Source organism: Balaenoptera borealis (genome assembly GCF_965194805.1).
Source record: "Balaenoptera borealis genome assembly, chromosome: 6".
In the NCBI taxonomy this organism is placed as follows: Eukaryota; Metazoa; Chordata; class Mammalia; order Artiodactyla; family Balaenopteridae; genus Balaenoptera; species Balaenoptera borealis.
This window is the reverse complement of record NC_138863.1, coordinates 34,401,979-34,423,557: the sequence shown is the minus strand read 5'-3', so window position 1 is coordinate 34,423,557 and position 21,579 is coordinate 34,401,979. Positions and strand designations below refer to the sequence as shown.

Below are 21,579 nucleotides of genomic sequence, written 5' to 3'. Positions count from 1 at the left end.
CCTACACGCTGCTACTTTATACCCTTGATCAGAAATACAATCAATGCCATTTTAATAAAAAATGTTTTAATGGTAAATATTAAGTAAATGAAAATCGAAGGCCTGAAACCTTTTCTTCAATACCAAGATATACGATGATGAATGATGTAGTCAGTGAACTTAAGTTCTGTGGCTTTTTAAAACCTTAGAATAGATTTGCTTGAGTAAACAAATGTTAACAGAAACCATTCACAGAGTCCTGATGATTAAAATCAACCTATCTTATTTTCTAAACTGCTCTATTTAAAAAATAAGTAATTACCTGATGTTATGACTCATAAACACCATTTTCAAAAATTCTTTGATCAAGTAAAAATTCTTAATATCACAATGGTTGGGTTGAATTATTTCTTTTATTGCTTTTAGTTGTAGCCATTTCTATGTTCACATGATGCAAATTATTTTTCATTTAACTGGTAAGCTCTCAATCTTAGCCGAAAAAGGCTGAGCCAAAGACTTTCTGTTTAGTTTAACATTTGAAAATGCTATTTCTGTTAAGGACTCAATTTCTGCTGCACTCATAGCCCAACTTTTATAAACACAACTTCCGTAAATGGTCTTGATACCAAAGCAATGTTTTCACCCAACACCTAATACACTCTATAGAGGCTCTATTCATTTAGCTGAATTAAAAACAAAGTTTATTGTTGCTTTTTATAAGCCTTTTAGTAAGATCTGATATTTTATCTTTATATATATATTGCTTTGATTTTTAAAATTAATTTAAAACAAAACAAAAGCAGAAAACTAGCAAGTATGTAAGAATGTTGTTCACCTCCACAGGGAAATACGGTTATATCCATCTTTTTGAAACACATGGCCCTGTTGATACAGCTTTTGTTCTCCCCTTTTGACAAAAACATCGATATTAGAAATATTTCATTTCTCTTTTGGGTTCTACTGTACCTGCATCCAAGTCTGTTCCATTCCTATCCTTAATGCTGTGAAGTTTGGGCACATCCTTCCTTGCTATGCTAAAATCATAATTGTTAAAGATCAAACAGTATCCCCGAGGTTTGCTTTTCATTCGGTAAATCGTGTTCGATGTCTGGAAAACAAAAATCCAACCCAGGAGCTGACTCTGTGGGTCAAACACTTGAGATGTGAACAAACAACTCCCTAGTAAGAGGTTAGGCATCACCTAAGCCAAACTGGGATGCAAGTGCACTTTCCATAGCCCCACCCCAACTTGGCACTGCTCCCCTAAGGAACTAGTTTCCACTCATTCCCCGACAAGCAATGCAGACTCCTTCCCCACAGTTAGTGTGGAAAGTCAGTGTCCCAATACCTGGGCCTCCTGAGCATTTGCACTTATATTAATAGTGTTGTCACCACATTGTATTGGTATTATTTATTCTCATTTCTGCTCGAGGCAGGGAACATCTGTGCCAGGGACTAGGATTATTATTAGTTTGTGAGAGCTCCATCAGGAGTTGCTGGATGAATGACTGTCTTGGTGCTATCTCTGGGCTGCCCCTTTGAGACCTTGTGATTCCCTCAGCTCTCTGCTCAACTCATCCATGCTTCTGGGCTAACAGGTGAGGGCCTGCCCATCACACGGCATAGCATGGTCCCAGGATTTTTCAAGCTGTTGGCTTAATCTGGATCTCAGGACCACGGTGACTCGAGGAGACAGATGTGCTGGGCAGGCAGGTCTTGGCTGTGCTACAGGTTACAGTATCCACAATCTACTACTTGACAGTATCAATCAGAGGTGACCCTGTGACCTCCTGACTTCCCTGGGGTTGTTTCAGTGCTGAGATATTTAGCATTTATTGGGAAATCCATGCAGTCCCTCAAGGTAGAGAAAAGGGCCCCAGACTAGGGGGCCAAATTCCTGGCTCTACTACTTAATAACCTTAAGACTTTGGACAAGTTAACTAATCTCTCTTGCACTCAGTGTCATTAGCTGATGGGTGGGGATGACATTTGCAGAGTGCTTTTACTGTTTACAAAGTGCCACATGACTTCAGTTAATCCTTGATGTTCAGACTGAGAGAGGTCTGGTAATTTGCTCAGGAGTCCACTAATAAACGGTCTCTCCTAAGCTTAATTTCAAGTCTCCCACTAGACATTAGGCATACAGGGTTTCCTCTGCTTCCCACCACAAGGAAGAGCGAATGGGCTGCTGAGTCACAATGTGGTAAATTGATGAAAGTTACAGAAACAGAAGTGATATCTAGAAAGGCAATTTTGGGGCCAGCTCATTGGGATGAGATCATAGAGACAACTAGATCGTGAGGATGTGCTGCTTACACCTAATCACAAAGGAGAAACTGTTTTGAAATGCCAAGCTAAAAGAAGACTTTGCTGTTTCTAATCCTGCTGACTCTTCTCCCAAAGCCCTCTCCCATTTAGGCTGATGCAGCCGCTGAAAGGATCAGGTTGGAGGTTCCCCACCCGTCTGCCTTCCAACTATTCCAACATCTTTGCTTTTAAAATAGAAATTTAACACATGGGAAATCAAAGAGATCAAAATTTTTTCAAAAATTACAAAGTCACATGTTAAACTTGTGCTTTTGTGAATTTTTTTCTACAGTTCTCAACATTTTCAAGAAGTTTCTGTTTAGTTTCTATTAGTTTATCTGGAAGCTAAAAAAAGCTCAGGAACACAATACTTAGAATCTGCAGCACAAAGGGGAAAAGGAATGGGAATTTCCCGGTACCTGCGACTCACTGTCTTTTTCTCCTGGAGAGTCCGACATGGCCAGCATTTCAAGAGAGCCCTCCCTTATGAGCAATTGTGACACATCTGGAATGACACAGGCAGGGAAGGTGCTTTGGTGAGGAAAGATGTAGCACCCAGGACAACATAAGGTCCCTTTTGAAATGAAAATTCACAGGACTTCCTTGGTGGCTGAGTGGTTAAGAATCCTCCTGCCAATGCAAGGGACATGGGTTCGAGCCCTGGTCTGAGAAGATCCCACATGCTGTGGAGCAACTAAGCCTGTGTGCCACAACTACTGAAGCCCGCATGCCTAGAGCCCATGTTCTGCAACAAGAGAAGCCACCACAGTGAGAAGCCCACACACCACAACGAAGAGTAGCCCCACTTGCTGCAGCTAGAGAAAGCCCATGAGCAGCAACGAAGACCCAATGCAGCCAAAATTTTTTAAAAATTTAAAAATAAATAGAATAAATTTTTTAAAAATAAAGTCAGGATTTGTTAAAAAAAAAAAAGAAGAAAGAAAGAAAGAAAGGGAAAAAAAGAAAATGCACAGACCACCTTGAACATAATATCCTTGCAGTTCACAGAATAAGGGAAAATCTTATCACTAACTAACTCTGCCCCTATTTCAAACATGCTGGCCTGGGGCTGCAGGGTCTTTGTCTTTTGACAATGCCTTTTATATCTTCCAATGTGCAGAGAAGGTGAAAAGTAGCCAGTGCTATTAGGAGAACAGGTCCATTAACATGCAAATGTCATTTGCATACAGAGTGAAGTAAGTCAGAAAGAGAAAAATAAATATTGTATATTAACGCATATATGTGAATGTAGAAAAATGGTACAGATGAACCGGTTTGCAGGGCAGAAATAGAGACACAGATATAGAGAACGAAAGTATGGATACCAAGCGGGGAAAGTGGGGGGGTGATGAATTGGGAGATTGGGACTGACATATATACACTAATATGTAGAAAATAGATAACTAATGAGAACCTGCTGTATAGCACAGGGAACTCCACTTCACTGTACAGTAGAAACTAACACAACATTGTAAAACAACTATACCCCAATAAATAATTAATTAATTTATTAATTAAAACAAAATGGAAAAAAAAGATGCAGATGTGGTCACAGTTGTCACTGCTGTAGCCCTCCCTCTCCACAGCCTGAGTGAGCAAGTGCACCCTAATCAGCCACTGCTTTTGCCCCCTCTTGCCTGGGTGGGGAACAGACGCCTGAGGGTGGCCCACATGCAGAGACGGGACCAAAACCAAAGCTGAACTACAGGGGAAGTGGTACCAAAGAAGAGAAAGGGAGATCTCTCTGTGCAGCCACAGGAGCAGAGGATTAAATCCCTGCAATTGGCTTGGTAAACCCTGCAACTGTGGAATATCTGAATAGACAATGAGTGTTCCTGCAATTGAGGCTGTGGACGTTGGGGGCAACTGTGGACTTTGGGGGCAAGCACAAGCCGGAGTTGGGCCAGGTCAGAGTCTGAGCTGACCCCACAGTGCCCACAGCAGGTCCAGAGACCTACCTAGAAGTACTGGAGGACTTCCCAGGCAGGCAGGGATTGGCTGCGCTTCACTGTGGGAGCAAGGACACTGACAGGTGAGGCCACAGGAAAATATTAACATTACTATTATTTTTTTCACTTTGTTCTATTGTTGTTTATTATTATTTTAATTTTTATTTACTTTTTCTTTTCTTTTTTATGCTTTTATTTGTAATATATATATATTTTTTAAATTAATTAATTAATTAATTAATTTATGGCTGTGTTGGGTCTGTTTCTGTGCGAGGGCTTTCTCTAGTTGCGGCAAGTGGGGACCACTCTTCATCGCGGTGCGCGGGCCTCTCATTATCGCGGCCTCTCTTGCGGAGCACAGGCTCCAGACGCGCAGGCTCAGTAATTGTGGCTCACGGGCCTAGTTGCTCCGTGGCATGTGGGATCTTCCCAGACCAGGGCTCGAACCCGTGTCCCCTGCATTGGCAGGCGTTTTCTCAACCACTGCGCCACCAGGGAAGCCCTGTAATATATTTTTTACTTTATTTTTTTCCTCTTTCTACTTTACTTTGTCATTATATTGTGCTTTTTCCTTGTTTTTGTTTTTCCCTTTGTTTTGCTTTGTTTTTATCTTCTTTTTAACTATATTTTATATTTTTCGATTTTTACTTTACTTTTTTGTTGTTTTATATTTTTTCCTTTTGTTTTCATCTTTCTTATGTTTTTATCTTTTTTTAATCTCTTTTGTGTGTTTGTTTTATGCTTTCTTTGCCTTTTTTAAAGATTGCTTTCTCCTTTTGATTGTTTTTTTTGTTTTTTCTTTTTGATAGTTTAGTTTTTAGTGTCTGTTTTCATTTTGGGGTTAGTTTACTTGCTTGGTTGCTCTCTTCTTTTTTGCTTTCTCTTTTTCTTTTCTTTTTGTGAGTGCGTGTTTGTGTGTGTGTGTGTGTGTGTGTGTGTGTTTGTGTGTTTTTGTCTGTTTGGTTTTGCTTTTACCATTCAACTTGGGGTTTTGTTAGTCTGTTCTTTTTTTTTTTTTTTTTTTTCCTTTTCTTCCACACCATGTGGCTTGCAGGGTCTTGGTGCTCCAGCCAGGGGCTGGGCCTGAACCTCTGAGGTGGGAGAGCTGAGTCCAGGATGTTGGACCACCAGAGAACTCCTGGCCCCAGGGAATATTAATCAGCGAGAGCTCTCCCAGAGGTCTCCATCTCAACAGTAAGACCCAGCTCCACACAAGGGCCAGCAAGCTCCAGTGCTGGATTCCTCACAACAAACAACTAGCAAGACAGGAACGCAACCCCACCCATTAGTCTAAACCCCAGCCTTTAGTCAGACAGGCTGACTAAAGTCCTACTAAGCTCACAGACACCACAAAACACACCACCGGATGCGGCCCTGCCCATCAGAGGGACAAGATCCAGCTCCACCCACCAGAACGCAGGCACCAGTCCCCCTACCAGGAAGCCTACACAAGGCACTGGACCAACCCCACCCACTGGGGGCAGACACCAGAAGTAAGAGGAACTACGACCCTGCAGCCTGCAGAAAGGAGGCCCCAAACACAGTAAGTTAAACAAAATGAGAACACAGAGAAGTATGCTGCAGATGAAGGAGCAAGGTAAAAACCCACAAGACCAAACAAATGAAGAGGAAATAGGCAGTCTACCCGAAAAAGAATTCAGAGTAATGATAGTAAAGATGATCCAAAATCTCAGCAATAGAATGGAGAGAATACAAGAAATGTTTAACAAGGACCTAGAAGAACTAAAGAGCAAACAAACAGTGATGAACAACACAATAACTGAAATTAAAAATACTCTAGAAGGAATCAATAGCAGAATAACTGAGGCAGAAGAATGGAGAAGTGAGCTGGAAGATAGAATGGTGGAAATAACTGCTGCAGAGCAGAATAAACAAAAAAGAATGAAAAGAATTGAGGACAGTCTCAGAGACCTCTGGGACAACATTAAACACACGAACATTTGAATTATAGGGGTCCCAGAAGAAGAAGAGAAAGAGAAAGGGCCTGAGAAAATATTTGAAGAGATTATAGTTGAAAACTTCCCTAATGTGGGAAAGGAAATAGTCAATCAAGTCCAGGAAGCACAGAGAGTCCCATACAGGATAAACCCAAAGAGAAACACACCAAGACACATATTAATCAAACTATCAAAAATTAAATACAAAGAAAAAATATTAGGGACTTCCCTGGTGGTCCAGTGGTAAAGAATCTGCCTTACAATGCAGGGGACGTTGATCCTTGGTCATGGAACTAAGATCCCACATGCCGCAAGGCAACTAAGCCCACGTGCCACAACTACGGAGCTCACATGCCTCAACTAGAGCCCGTGTGCCACAAATTACAGAGCCCGCGTGCTCTGGAACCTGTATGCCACAACTACAGAGCTCATGCACCCTGGAGCCTGTGCACTACAACTAGAGGGAGAAAACCCACACACCACAACTAGAGAGAAGCCCACACACCACAACAAAGAGTCTGCACACTGCAACAAAAGATTCTGCATGCCTCAACAAAGATCCTGTGTGCCACAACTAAGAGCCGACACAGCCAAAAATAAAAATTAAAATTAAAAAATAAATCTTAAAAAAAAAAAAAGAAAAAGTATTAAAAGCAGCAAGGGAAGAGCAACAAATAACATACAAGGGAATCCCCATTAGGTTATGAGCTGATTTTTCAGCAGAAACTGCACAGGCAAGAAGGGAGGGCCCAATATATTTAAAGTGATGAAAGGGAACAAGCTACAGCCAAGATTACTCTACTCAGCAAGGATCTCATTCAGATTTGACGGAAAAATCAAAAGGTTTACAGACAAGCAAAATCTAAGAGAATTTAGCACCACAAAACCAGCTCTACAACAAATACCAAAGGAACTTCTCTAAGCGAGAAACACAAGAGAAGAAAAAGACCTACACAAACAAACTCAAAACAATTAAGAAAATGGTAATAGGAACGTACATATTGATAATTACCTTAAATGTGAATGGATTAAATGCTCCAACCAAAAGACACAGGCTTGCTGAATGGATACAAAAACAAGACCTGTATATATGCTGTCTACAAGAGACCCACTTCAGACTTAGGGACACATACAGACTGAAAGTGAAGGGATGGAAAGAGATATTCTATGCAAATGGAAATTAAAAGAAAGCTGGAGTAGCAATACTCATAACAGATAAAATAGACTTTAAAATAAAGAATGTTACAAGACACAAAGAAGGAAACTACATAGTGATCAAGGGATCAATCCAGGAAGAAGGTATAACAATTATAAATATATATGCACCCAAGATAGGAGCACCTCAATACATAAGGCAAATGCTAACAGCTATAAAAGGGGGAAATCGACAGTAACACAATAAAGGTGGGGGACTTTAACACCTCACTTACACCAATGGACAGATCATCCAGACAGAAAATAAATGAGGAAACACAAGCTTTAAATGACAAAATAGACCAGATAGATTTCATTGATATTTATAGGACATTGCATCCGAAAACAGCAGATTACACTTTCTTCTCAAGTGCACATGGAACATTCTCCAGGATAGATCATATCTTGGGTCACAAATCAAGCCTTAGTAAATTTAAGAAAATTGAAATCGTATCAAGCATCTTTTCCAACCACAATGCTATGAAATTAGAAATCAATTAGAGGAAAAAAACTGTAAAAAACACAAACACATGGAGGCTAAACAATATGCTACTAAATAACCAAGAGATCACTGAAGAAATCAAAGAGGAAATCAAAATATACCTAGAGATAAATGACAAAAAAACACGACGGCCCAAAACCTATGGGATGCAGCAAAAGCAGTTCTAAGAGGGAAGTTTATAGCAATACAATCCTACATCAAGAAACAAGAAAAATCTCAAATAAAGAATCTAACCTTACACCTGAAGGAACTAGAGAAAGAAGAACAACAACAACAAAAAAAAAACCCCAAAGTTAGTAGAAGGAAAGAAATTATAAAGATCAGAGCAGAAATAAATGAAATAGAAACAAAGAAAACAATAGCAAAGATCAATAAATCTAAAAGCTAGTTCTTTGAGAAGATATACAAAATTGATAAACCTTTAACCAGTCTAATCAAGAAAACGAGGGAGAGAACTCAAATCAATAAAATTAGAAATGAAAAAGAAGTCAGAACACACACCGCAGAAATACAAAGCATCATAAGAGACTACTACAAGCAACTAAATGCCAATAAAATGGACAACCTGGAAGAAATGGACAAATTCTTAGAAAGGTATAACCTTCCAAGACTGAACCAGGAAGAAGCAGAAAATATGAACAGACCAATCACAAGTAGTGAAATTGAAACTGTGATTAAAAATCTTCCAACAAACAAAAGTCCAGGACCAGATGGCTTCACAGGTGAATTCTATCAAACATTTAGAGAAGAGCTAACACCCATCCTTCTCAAACTCTTCCAAAAAATTGCAGAGGAAGGAACATTCCAAAACTCATTCTACGAGGCCACTATCACCCTGATGCCAAAACCAGACAAAGATATCACAGAAAAAGAAAATTACAGACCAATATCACTGATGAATGTAGATGCAAAAATCCTCAACAAAATACTAGCAAACAGAATCCAACAACACATTAAAAGGATCATACACCATGATCAAGTGGGATTTATCCCAGGGATGCAAGGATTCTTCACTATACGCAAATCAATCAATGTGATACACCATATTAACAAATTGAAGAATAAAAACCATATGATCATCTCAATAGATGCAGAAGAAGCTTCTGACAAAATTCAACACCCATTTATGATTAAAAGAACTCTCCAGAAAGTGGGCAGAGAGGGAACCTGCCTCAGCATAATAAAGGCCATATATGACAAATGCACAGCAAACATCATTCTCAATGGTGAAAAACTGAAAACATTTCCTCTAAGATAAGGAACAAGACAAGGATGTCCACTCTCACCACTATTATTCAACATAGTTTTGGAAGTCCTAACCATGGCAATCAGAGAAGAAAAGGAAATAAAAGGAATACAAATTGGAAAAGAAGAAGTAAAACTGTCACTGTTTGCAGATTACATGATACCATACATAGAGAATCCTAAAGATGCCACCAGAAAACTACTAGAGCTAATCAATGAATCTGGTAAAGTTGCAGGATACAAAATTAATGCACAGAAATCTCTTGCATTCCTATACACTAACAGTGAAAGATCAGAAAGAAAAATTAAGGAAACAATCCCATTCACCATTGCAACAAAAAGAATAAAATACCTATGAATAAACCTACCTAAGGAGGAAAAAGACCTGTACTCAGAAAACTACAGGATACTGATGAAAGAAATCAAAGATGACACAAACAGATGGAGAGATATACCATGTTCTTGGATTGGAAAAATCAATATTGCGAAAATGACTATACTACCCAAAGCAATCTACAGATTCAATGCAATCCCTATCAAATTGCCAGTGGTATTTTTCACAGAACTAGAACAAAAAATCTTAAAATTTGTATGGAGACACAAAAGACCCCAAATAGCCAAAGCAATCTTGAGGAAAAAAAAAAAAATGGAGCTGGAGGAATCAGACTCCCTGACTTCAGACTATACTACAAAGCTATAGTAATCAAGATAGCATGGTAGTGGCACAAAAACAGAAATATAGATCATTGGAACAGGATAGAAAGTCCAGAGATAAACCCACGCACCTATGGTCAACTACTCTATGACAAAGGAGGCAAGGATATACAATGGAGAAAAGACAGTCTCTTCAATAAGTGATGCTGGGAAAACTGGACAGCTACATGTAAAAGAATGAAATTAGAACACTCCCTAACACCATACACAAAAATAAACTCAAAATTGATTAAAGACCTAAATGTAAGGCCAGACACTATAAAACTCTTAGAGGAAAACATAGGCAGAACACTCTATGACATAAATTACAGCAAGCTCCTTTTTGACCCACCTCCTAGAGAAACGGAAATAAAAACAAAAATAAACAAACGGGACCTAATGAAATTGAAAAGCTCCTGCACAACAAAGGAAAACATAAACAAGATGAAAAGACAACCCTCAGAATGGGAGAAAATATTTGCAAATGAAGCAACTGACAAAGGATCAATCTCCAAAATACACAAGCAAGCAGTTCCTGCAGCTCAATATCAAAAAAACAAACAACCCAATCCGAAAATGGGCAGAAGACCTAAATAAACATTTCTCCAAAGAAGATATACAGATTGCCAACAAACACATGAAAGGATGCTCAACATCACTAATCATTAGAGAAACGCAAATCAAAACTACAATGAGGTATCACCTCACACCTGTCAGAGTGGCCATCATCAAAAAATCTACAAGCAATAAATGCTGGAGAGGGTGTGGAGAAAAGAGAACCCTCTTGCACTGTTGGTGGGAATGTAAATTGATACAGTCACTATGGAGAACAGTATGGAGGTTCCTTAAAAAACTAAAAATAGAATTACCATATGACCCAGCAATCCCACTACTGGGCACATACCCAGAGAAAGCCTTAATGCAAAAAGGCACATGCGGACTTCCCTGGTGGCACAGTGGTTAAGAATCCACCTGACAATGCAGGGGACACAGGTTCGAGCCCTGGTCCAGGATGATCCCACATGCTGCAAAACAACTAAGCCTGTGTGCCACAACTACTGAGCCTGCACTCTAGAGCCCGCAAGCCTCAACTACTGAAGCCCGCGCACCTAGAGGCCGTGCTCTGCAACAAGAGAAGCCACCGCAATGAGAAGCCCGCATGCAGCAACAAAGAGTAGCCCCCACTCGCCACAGCTAGAGAAAGCCCATGTGCAGCAACAAAGACCCAACACAGCCAAAAATAAATAAATAAATAAATAAAATAAATTTATTTTTAGAAAAGACACATGCACCCCGATATTCATTGCAGCAGTATTTACGATAGCCAGGTCATGGAAGCAACATCAATGCCCATCAACAGACAAAGGGATAAAGAAGATGTGGTACATATATACAGTGGACAATTACTCAGCCTAAAAAAGGAATGAAATTGGGTCATTTGCAGAGACATGGATGGACCTAGAGACTGTCATACTGAGTGAAGTAAGTCAGAAAGAGAAAAACAAATATCATATATTTAACACACATATGTGGAATCTAGAAAAAATGGTACAGATGAACTGGTTTGCAAGGCAGAAGTAGAGACACAGACATAGAGAACAAACGTATGGACACCAAGAGGGGAAACAGGGGGTGGAATGAATTGGGAGATTGGGATTGACATATATACACTAATAGGTAGGAAATAGATAACTAATGAGAACCTGCTGTATAGCATGGGGAACTCTACTTCAATTCACTGAAACTAACACAACATTATAAAACAACTCTACCCCAATTAAAAAAAAAATGCAGATGTGGTAGAAGGTTGTGGAGAGGAGGCAATGAGGCTATCAGGAAGTAAATTAACTAAATAAACCTCGAAAACATATCTGCAAGTATTACCGTTTGAAAATTCATCTGGACCTCTTTCAAGGCTCATTCTTTGCTCTGAATTTAAAAAGAAACACACACATGTTTGATTAGAAACTGCTGTGACATACAGGAGTCTGTCCATTTAAGACTACATTTTGCTGATCCACAGCTCTCAGGTTATTTATACCTCTGCTTAGTTCTTCATAATCGTTGATTTTCTTCAGCAAGCTTTTGTTGATTTGCTCACAGATTCTTTTCAGGGTGTCCAAGTTTCTTTCCCCTAGGATGACCCTCTTCTCCATCTCTATGAAGATATCAAGCAAGGTCTAGAGGGAGGAGAAATCAAGTTGGAAGACTAGATGGAGCCATATTGGCTTTTAGATTAACTTTTTTTTTTTACTTCCCACTCTCTCCAAACTAAGCACCCACCCTAGCTTCCCAAGCCAACCCTCCTGAGAGGACATCCTGGTCTTATAAAGCCAATCAGTAGATTATTAGGGAGGCAATTCATGATTTCTGGCCCAGAAAGACAGAAATAAGAAGACACAGGAGAAGTCACATCAGATGTCACCTAGTCCCCAGGCCCAAGCCCTGTGCTGAAACTGCCTGTGGACTCCTTTATGTGAAGACAGTGAAGCAGCCCGAGTGCATGGCTGAGATGCCACAGCCTGGTCCCTATGGCAACAGCCCTGGGGACTGCCTCACACCCTCCATTGCCTCTGCCACCTGATCATCTCCAGGCTGAGTGTCCCCATAACACACACACACACATACAACATTACATCACAACACACACACACACACACACACACACACACACACACACACACACACACACACACAGAGTTCCAGGTCCCAGGTTGTTTCAGAGACTGCAGAAGTGGGGAAACGATCTCAGGCCCACCACCATCTCTCCTGGCTCTGCAAGGTCTCCACATTGTTTGTGCCTACACACCAGCCTTCTCCCCTTGCTCCTCACTCTGCCTTGTTCCTGGTAATTAATGGGAGCAGCACTTTACAGTATACAGAGGCATCATATCTACAGCACTCACGCCTGACAGCATTCTTCTTCTCCCCAGTTAAAAAGTGAGAACTCATGTTGCTTTTACTGACAAGTGCTCTCTTTAGTCTCAGAAATCCCCACTGGCTGACTCACCCTCAGGACTAAACCTCGGTCAGACACCAGGTCTTACCATGTCATCATCCAGCTTACATTTGGCGATCTCCTGGCTCAAAAAAAACTTGAAGTCCTTCAATTCCTGTTTGCTCACATCTTCTGAAATCTGAAAAAGCATGACCCTGCAGTGGGAAACAGAAACACTTTAGAAATATTTTCTTAAATGATTTCCCATCCGATATATGGAGTCACAGTGGACTTGATTCCTATGGCCTCCCTTTAAAACAAAGCCAGATAATGACGTGATTTATGAGTTGAGTCCTTGGAAAGAGGCTAGTGTAGTGACACTGAAGACAAATGGCTCAGGCCCAACTATCCCACTCTTAACAGAATTTAAAGTTCTCCAACTTTGACTTTCAGTTAATTTCAGTTAAATGAATTGTGTTTTTCCTTTGTCCTTCGCTATAAAATCAAGATCTTGTTGCAATAGAAAAAAAGCTTTGATTTTGGATATCATGCTTTTCAAAACGCAAATCAGATGGAATTCCTCAATTAAAACTAGTCAATGTTCTCCCAGCCGCTACCTTCAGTAGGAAGGCCAAACACCTCCTTCTGGAGTATGGGCTTTTGTGAACTGAGCCCAGCCTGCCTCCTCATCTCTGGATGCTCCTTACTGCTGTCCCCCCATCTCCTCTCCGAACACACCCAGCTGCCCTGCCCCTCACCCTGTTAGGCTGGGCCTCCTCCCACCCCTATCCCCTTGTCCGTCTGCAGACAACCACTCATTCACTAACAGCTCAAGCACTGCCTGACTGTCCTCAAGGCTGTATTCACCCCACCGTACCTGCCTGTGCATCGCCAGAAGAGTAACACACATAACTGTCTGTTTATGAAGCTGTCCAAGTTCCCTGAGAATGGGATCAGTGCCCTTTTGGTTTCCATAATCCTAGAGAATCATGAGATACAGTGTTTAAGTGCAGGGGACCCAGACTCCTGGTGTTGGAACCTTGGATCCACCATCCATGAGCTGTGTGGCTTTAGACATGTTACACATTTTTTCCCCCTCATCTGTAGACTGTAGATAATACTCTATTTACCCCTCTGGAAGGTGTTGAGGATTACTTGAATAAGTTTACCTGAAGCACTTAAACCAACCTTTGGCAACACACTAAGTGTTCAAACATGACAGGCATTATTATTTCCTAAATTATGATAGGCTCTTGGGATATGCTTGTTGAATGAACAAAGGAAAGTTTTATAAGTCAGCAAACCTTTTACTATTATGGTGCAAAGGAAAATAACTTTAATACAAAAACATGTTAACTTCAAAATTAAATTAGAAAATTAAAATTCTAAAAATAAAAACATGGTTGACCCTTGAGCAACACAGGTTTGAAGTGCGCGGGTCCACTTACGTAAAGATTTTTTTCAATAAATATGTAATACAGTACTACACAGTCTGCAGTTGGTTGAGCCCACAAATGTGGAACGTAAGATACAGAGGATCGACTGTAAGTTATAAGCGGGTTTTTGTGCAGAGGGTCCACACCCCTAACCCCCATGTTGTTCAATGATCAACTGTAGTGTAGAAACAGAAGTTACTCAGTATTATCACCTGCTTCATCCTTCTTCTCATGGAATCTCTACCCTAGAAGTATTTCTTTAAAACTTTCTCAGTTTGAGCAAGATTGGGTCCAATCAAAAGCTACCTCCCCTTTTAACTTTATCACAAGGTATTTTGCCTTTCTACGTTCCTCATTACTGAAACCTACTGGCTTTCTTGTACCATCGTTGTCTAGAAATAAATCTGGATGGTTTATAAGGTACTAATTTTATAGGTAGCAATGATAATTTGAAATTTTAAATATCTTATAAATGGAAAGGGCCACACTAGCATTTTTTTTTCCTACTTGATATTCAACAATGATGAACAAGCAGGAGATTTTACTTGTGCTGACCCTTTTGTTCCCAAGCTAACATGCTGAAGATTTTAACAGACAGATCCTGCCCTTGTTAGACACTCGTAACCCTCCAACAGAGAGGCCCATGTCATTGTCTGCACTGAAAGTTGCCTTGGCCTTGCTCACATGGCAGGAGTGCAACCTTCAAAAGACCAAGACAGGGGACACAAGATGAGACCCTCTAGCTTTCCTAATTATGGAGCTGTTGTTTTTTATGATTAATTGATGCCTTAATGAAAAAAAATTCATTACAAGGACTTCACAATTCTATTGAACCAAAGTTACCCAGTATTGAATAGTATCCTTCCCCACTCTCCTTCCAATTTCACGTCCACTTGGAACGTGTAAAAGTGACTTTACTTGGGAAAAGGGTCTTCGTGGATGTGATCTTACCAAGATAAGGTCATAGTAGATTAGGGTGGCCCTAATCCAATGGTTGGTGTCTTTAAAAGAAGAGGGAAATTAAGACACAGATACACAGCGGAGAAGGCAAGGTGAAGAAAGAGGCAGAGATTGAAGGATGCATCCGTAAGACAAGGAACACCAAGGATTGCCTGCAACTACCTGAAGCTAGGAGAGGATCATGAAACAGATTCTCCCTCAGAGCCTCTATAAAGGAATCATTCCTGTTGACACCTCAATTTCAGCTTCTAGCCTCCAGAACTATAAGGAATTAACTTCTCTACTGTGTTAAGCCTTCGGCAGGACAGACAGCCCAAGCCACTGCTGTTCTGACAGCATCTGGGGTCACAGGGATTAAGCAGTCATTGGGCGTTACAGGATGGCTTATGAAGTAAAATTGTGGAAGCTGTTTAACCTTACAATGATCGGTTATTACAATGGGGGTTTCCAGATGGCCAGGCATAGATTAAAAATGGTTACCTTATACCATAAAAAAAGAAAGCACTCATTGCGGGGGTCCGGCCTGGCCAATCCAGAATGACTGGCAACACACAGCTCACTGAAGAACTTGGTAACACAAGCCTTAAGGTATGGAATAAAAGCCTAAAACCCTACTGAGAATTTCATAGTCATCCAGATGTAGGTGGGAGGGGGTCTCAGGTGGGAAGTAGCGATGCTTTATTCAATAATAGGCAAAGAAGTGCATGGTATGGGCATCAGCAAAGCAGAGGCATCAAGATAACGGATATGTAACAGAGAGAGAGAGTTAGAACGTTTAAAAAATGTCTATTTGGATTTCGGCATACCTATAGGTGATGTTTCACCTTGGAAAGAAAATTTTATTTTATGGTTTTAGCATGTTTTTCTCTGAATTCTACTTAAAGCCTCTAAATTTCTTAATCTGACCGTGGTGGGACATCTTCCCAAAGCCTCCAAAGTCACACCACACAGACAGCCTACAAACAGCATCAGCCCTGCCCATAAAGATGTGTCCATTCAACCCACACGTCCCAGTTCCATCCCGTGGAGGTTTTCCCCACCTATAGGCAGAGATCTGGGCCCTGCCCGGCATCTGAAGCTCCCTCTCCATCTCCTCCTCACTGGTGTCCAGGTAGGTGAGCAGCAGATCCAGTCTATTCATTCGGAAAAGCAGCTCCTTCAAGAAGGACAGGTTGCTTTCCTCCAACATTCTCTTTTCTTGGAGCCTCTGGAATAGCATCAAGGCATCCTTGATGGGTTCCTGCTTCCTATGTGGAATGTAGTCCAGGCTCAGGAACTTGAGGGCAGCCAGGTCTTCACTGTCCAGCTGTTCCCCAATATTATAGAGACATCTGTTGAAATTCATGCTGATCAAGCGTTAGGAGAATGTAGTTGTTACCTAGGTTAAAATACAATGTTATGTTCAGATGAGCAAGAAAACTACCACTTACTGATTTGTTCCTTCATCAAATGCTATTACATCTACTATATGCCAGACATTATGCTGTGGATACAGGCAAGAAAAAAAAAACAAAAAAACGAACAAACAGGTTCCCACTCTCAAGTAGCTTACTGTTTTGGAAGGTAGATTTACAAACTAGCCAGTGGTCCGAGAGTTGTTACCAGGGCACAGTAGAAATACAGAGGAAAGAGCCTTAACTCAGCCTGGGAGAAGGGCTTCCTGGAAGGAAGTCACCTTTGGGGAGGAGATGGTGAAGGACAATTTTTGAAGGAAATAATTTATGCAAAAGTTGGAGGCAAGAACGTTCAAGTCAGTTCAGGCAGGCAAAGGGAGCTCAAGAAAGTGACCACGAAGGGTCTGGGAGAGGGAGTGGTGAGACAAAGGGATGGAGCTGTGGCCGGGAACTGTTATAAAGGGCCTCATACGATGGGTCAAGGGGGTCAGGCTCTCTCCTGGATATAATGGGAAACCAAGAAAGGATTGTAAACATGAGCGTGACGTCATCCAATTAGGGATTAACATTTAAAGTGTGGGGGACATATGTAGATGTGTAACTGAATCACTTTGCTTCACACCAGAAACTAACATAACACTGTAAATCAACTATACTCCAATATAAAATAAAAATTAAATTAAAAAAATAAAATAAAGTGTGGAGGACAGATTAGAAGGGTTGGAGGTGGGAGAAGTCATGTGGTTTAATGGAAATGGTGGCAGGAAGACACAATGCAGTGCTCTCCCCCAAGGGCCTCAGGACGGGCACACACAGCTGGTCAAGAACCCAAGACTGGAAACGGAACCAAGAGAACTCGGTCAGCCTTTCAACACAAACAGTCTCTAAATCAGATTATGGGGTATTTTCACATACTTACGTGTTTGAGCAGGTAAAAAAAAGAGCGTGCAGTGTTTCAGGAAACCCCAGACAACCTTCACGCAAGCAGCCCCAGATCTGGGGTTTCTCCCAACTCGAGCCCCTTGAGTCACCTTGGCCAATTTCTCCCTCACCTCCCCTGCTCTGATAGGCCCATGTTCATGGTACACGAGCCCTTGGAGCAGGGTTTGTATCGGGTACATCACAGGAACAAGACCGGGACCTGGATCCCCGGGCCGGGCTACAGGGCCACTGTCAAAGCCAGGAATCTCACCTGCAGCTGACTGTCGGAGAGGCAGGCAGTGCGGTGGTTCAGAGTCTGGGGCTGCGGGGTCCAATTGAACCTGGACCAGAACCCAGCTGGGGCACTGGCCCAGGCCTGGGCAGCTCACGGCCTATGAGGGTGAGATTCCTCCTCGGTAAGGTGGGATCAGAAGGGCAATATCTCCTGAAGTGTTGTGAGTATACAACACCTATCATGCTTTTAGAGTAACGACCAGCAACTAACGAACAAAGGCGTGTTCACCTGAAAGAAGGAAAGACCTTGGCTGTGGGGCCGGATACCACCGGGCATGTGACCTGAACACTTCTCTAACCCTCCTGGTTCTCCCACTTCCTCACTGGAAAATTCATTTGGAAGCAGTGATTTTCCACCTCTTCAACGTTGAAGAACTCTTCCTTGAAGGCTTACTCAGATGCTCCCTTACCTCAGGGCTACCATCTGCAAACCTTGATCTAGAAAACCTTTAACTTCTCGTCCAGCTCCATCATTTGCTTGCTCCCACAGACTCTGTGCCCCTGGGCACTTTCTTTAACCTCAAGTAACCTTAACCTGTTTGGACCTCTTTCCTCCCTGAAACAAGGCTCCTAAATTTTTAAGCTCCCTGCATTCACTGACATTCTCGGATGAAACCACAAATCCTGACTATCACTTGAGGGGTGATGGAGTGAACCAGGACCTGTGTATTTTGTACCTCTGATGTTAAAATAGAAACATTTAGGTAAACTTTAATATTTTTAAAAAGTGGCCCAAAAGACTTTGAAGCTTTTAGTTTTTCTTTTTAAAAACACCTTTTCTGGGACTTCCCTGGTGGTGCAGTGGTTAAGAATCTGCCTGCCAACACAGGAGACACAGGTTCAAGTCCTGGTCCGGGAAGATCTCACATGCTGCGGAGCAACTAAGCCCATGCACCACAACTACTGAGCCTGCACTCTAGAGCCCACGAGCCACAACTACTGAGCCCTCGTGCCACAACTACTGAAGCCCGTGCACCTACAGCCTATGCTCCGCAACAAGAGAAGCCACCACAATGAGAAGCCCTTGCACTGCAACAAAGAGTAGCCCTCGCTCGCTGCAACTAGAGAAAGCCCATGCGCAGCAATGAAGACCCAATGCAGCCAAAAATAAAAATAATTAATCAATTAATTAAAATAAAATAAAACAGTATTTAAAAAAAAAAACAATCCTGATTACTTCCCCCCAATCCTGATTACAGAACACTGGGGTATTTTTGTGTTTTTTTTGGTAAAAATTGAAAATATGATAAATTATAACATGGTCATGGTTATCATTATCATACATCACATACACACAAATACACATTTATATAAAAATTAGAATCAGGTTGCACATCCAAGCGTGTACATCTGTATTTTTTTTTATACCCACTTAATATTTAGAATGAACATTTACCCTTACCATAAATATTCTTCTTTGGCATATTTTTAATATTTCTTGATTTCCAGCATGTGGAGATACCAAAATTTATTTTAAGCAATTTTCTGTTTCTTTACTATTAAAAATAATATTGCATTGAGAGGCTTTTTCATATATACTGTGCATACCTCTGATTATTTCCTTCTTAGAATTGGAATTATGGGCAAAACTTTTTTTCTCCCTTTTAATCTAGAGCTGACATTATTGTTTAGACAAGTTTTCTTGATTAGGAAACTGGAGGGACAGTGTCTTGGAAAGATACATTTTGATTTACACTGGATTCACAAAGGCTGCAGAGCCTAGATTATTCACTGCAAAAGCAATCAATTATCATGAAAATACTTTTATATAGGAAAGATACCTTAAATATTTGTGCTGCACCTAAAAGCATACGTTCAAAGTTCAACAAACAAAACCTCTGGACGTTCAAGGGAACAAACTAGCAAGTTCATTCCTTAAATCACACTCCACAGAAACACACATGTGCTCAACAGGGTTTGTTCATGGAGTCTCCCCATAGCCCAATATATAACCCTGAACAACTAGAAACATCCCACATGTCCTCCAATAAAGGAATGGCTAAATTAACTAAAGCATAGTCATCCTGCAGAATATTATGCAGCAGTTAAGAAAATGCACTCCAACTTCTGAAATTAAAATGGATTGATATTCAAGATATGTTATTATGACAGTGAAAATAGCAAGTTGCAATATAACCAAAAATCATACATCTACTTTTTAGAAATACTCGAACAACATAATTAGATTTTCAGTGATTACAGACATATATATTAAAGCAGAAAATAAAAGATAAGGAAATTCTGGAAAGAGACATACCAAACTCGTAAAGTGCCTAGATTTTGTATTCACAGATCTTTGAAGAAAATACACAGGAAGCCACTTCAGTGGTTGCCTGAGAGGAGAGGAACTAGAGGCCTGGGGGGTGGACAGGAAGAGACTTGCTTTACATTCTATACCCTTTGCACAGTGTAAATCTTTACCATTTTATTACCTTAAATGTACATGTACTTAAATTAAAATCTCTATTTAAAGAACTACTTTTATTCCAGTATATGAAACTGGAAAGGATCAGAACTGGGTCCAGCCCTGTTTAAAACCATTAGGTCCAGTGTCCTTAAATCTTCTAAAAAGTTCTAACCATTGCTAAAATATCATTTTACAGAATAAAATCAACCAAAGAATCAAATGAAAGCAGAATCTCTTTTTTTTCCCCCTTGCAATTATTTTCTTTCTAATGATAACAATGCTTATTGTATTCCTTTTAGAAAATACAGGAAAGATAAAAAGGAGAATAAAAATTACCTATAATTCTATCATCCAAAGATTAAATGCCTAATCAAAACATTCTCTGACGTAAATCATACCAATGTTTTCTTAGGTCAGTCTCCCAAGGCAATAGAAATAAAAACAAAAATTAACAAATGGGACCTAATCAAACTTACAAGCTTTTGCACAGCAAAGGAAACCAAAAACAAAATGGAAAGACAACCTACAGAATGGGAGAAAATGTTTGCAAATGATGCAACCAACAAGGACTTAATTTCCAAAATATATAAACAGCTCATAAAATCAACAACAAAAGACAACCAAATTGAAAAATGGGCAGAAGACCCAAAGAGATGTTTCTCCAAAGAAGAAAGACAAATGGGCAATAGTCACATGAAAAGATGCTCAACATTGCTAATTATTAGAGAGAGGCAAATCAAAACTACAGTGAGAAAAAAAAAAAAAAAGCTACAATGAGGTATCACCTCACACTGATCATTAAAAACTCTACGAATAACAAATGCTAAAAGGGTGTGGAGAAAAGGGAACCCTCCTACACTGTTGGTGGGAATGTAAGTTGGTAAAGCCACTATGGAAAACAGTATGGAGGTTCCTCAGAAAACTAAAAATAGAATTACCATACGATCCAGCAATCCCACTCTTGGGCATATATCTAGACAAAACTCTAACCCAAAGAGATACATGCACCCCTATGTTCATAGCAGCACTATTCACAATAGCCAAGACATGGAAGCAACCTAAATATCCATTGACAGAGAAATGGATAAATAAGATGTGGTACATATATACAATGGAATATTACTCAGCTGTAAAAAAAGAATGAAATAATGCCATTTGCAGCAACATGGATGCAACTAGAGATTATCATGCTAAGTGAAGTAAGTCAGAAAGAGAACGACAAATACCATTGATATCACTTATATGTGGAATCTAAAATATGACATAAATGAACCTATCTATGAAACAGAAACAGACCTGTGGTTGCCACGGGGGAGGGGGTTGGGGCAGGGATATAGTCAGAGGTTGGGTTAACAGATGTAAGCATTTATGTATAGCATGGAGACCTATATTCAGTATCCTA

General features: G+C 40.4%; 1 protein-coding gene across 5 annotated transcripts in view; it reads right to left on the bottom strand.

Annotated features, from left to right (window-relative positions):
* CASP8 (caspase 8) overlaps positions 1 to 21,579 on the bottom strand; it is a 54,332-nt gene that overhangs the window by 3,826 nt on the left and 28,927 nt on the right. For 3 of the 5 annotated variants that reach the window (XM_082397383.1, XM_082397381.1, XM_082397380.1), the window contains 6 exons: positions 16,202 to 16,539; positions 12,875 to 12,980; positions 11,869 to 12,007; positions 11,712 to 11,756; positions 2,706 to 2,791; positions 946 to 1,087 (listed from right to left, as the gene is read on the bottom strand). In XM_082397383.1, the coding sequence (XP_082253509.1) occupies positions 946 to 1,087; positions 2,706 to 2,791; positions 11,712 to 11,756; positions 11,869 to 12,007; positions 12,875 to 12,980; positions 16,202 to 16,506 (823 nt within the window). In that variant the 5' untranslated portion in view covers positions 16,507 to 16,539. Of the gene's footprint in view, positions 1 to 945; positions 1,088 to 2,705; positions 2,792 to 11,711; positions 11,757 to 11,868; positions 12,008 to 12,874; positions 12,981 to 16,201; positions 16,540 to 17,747; positions 18,000 to 21,579 lie in introns of all 5 variants that reach the window. The other 2 variants (XM_082397382.1, XM_082397384.1) reach the window with 2 other exon arrangements.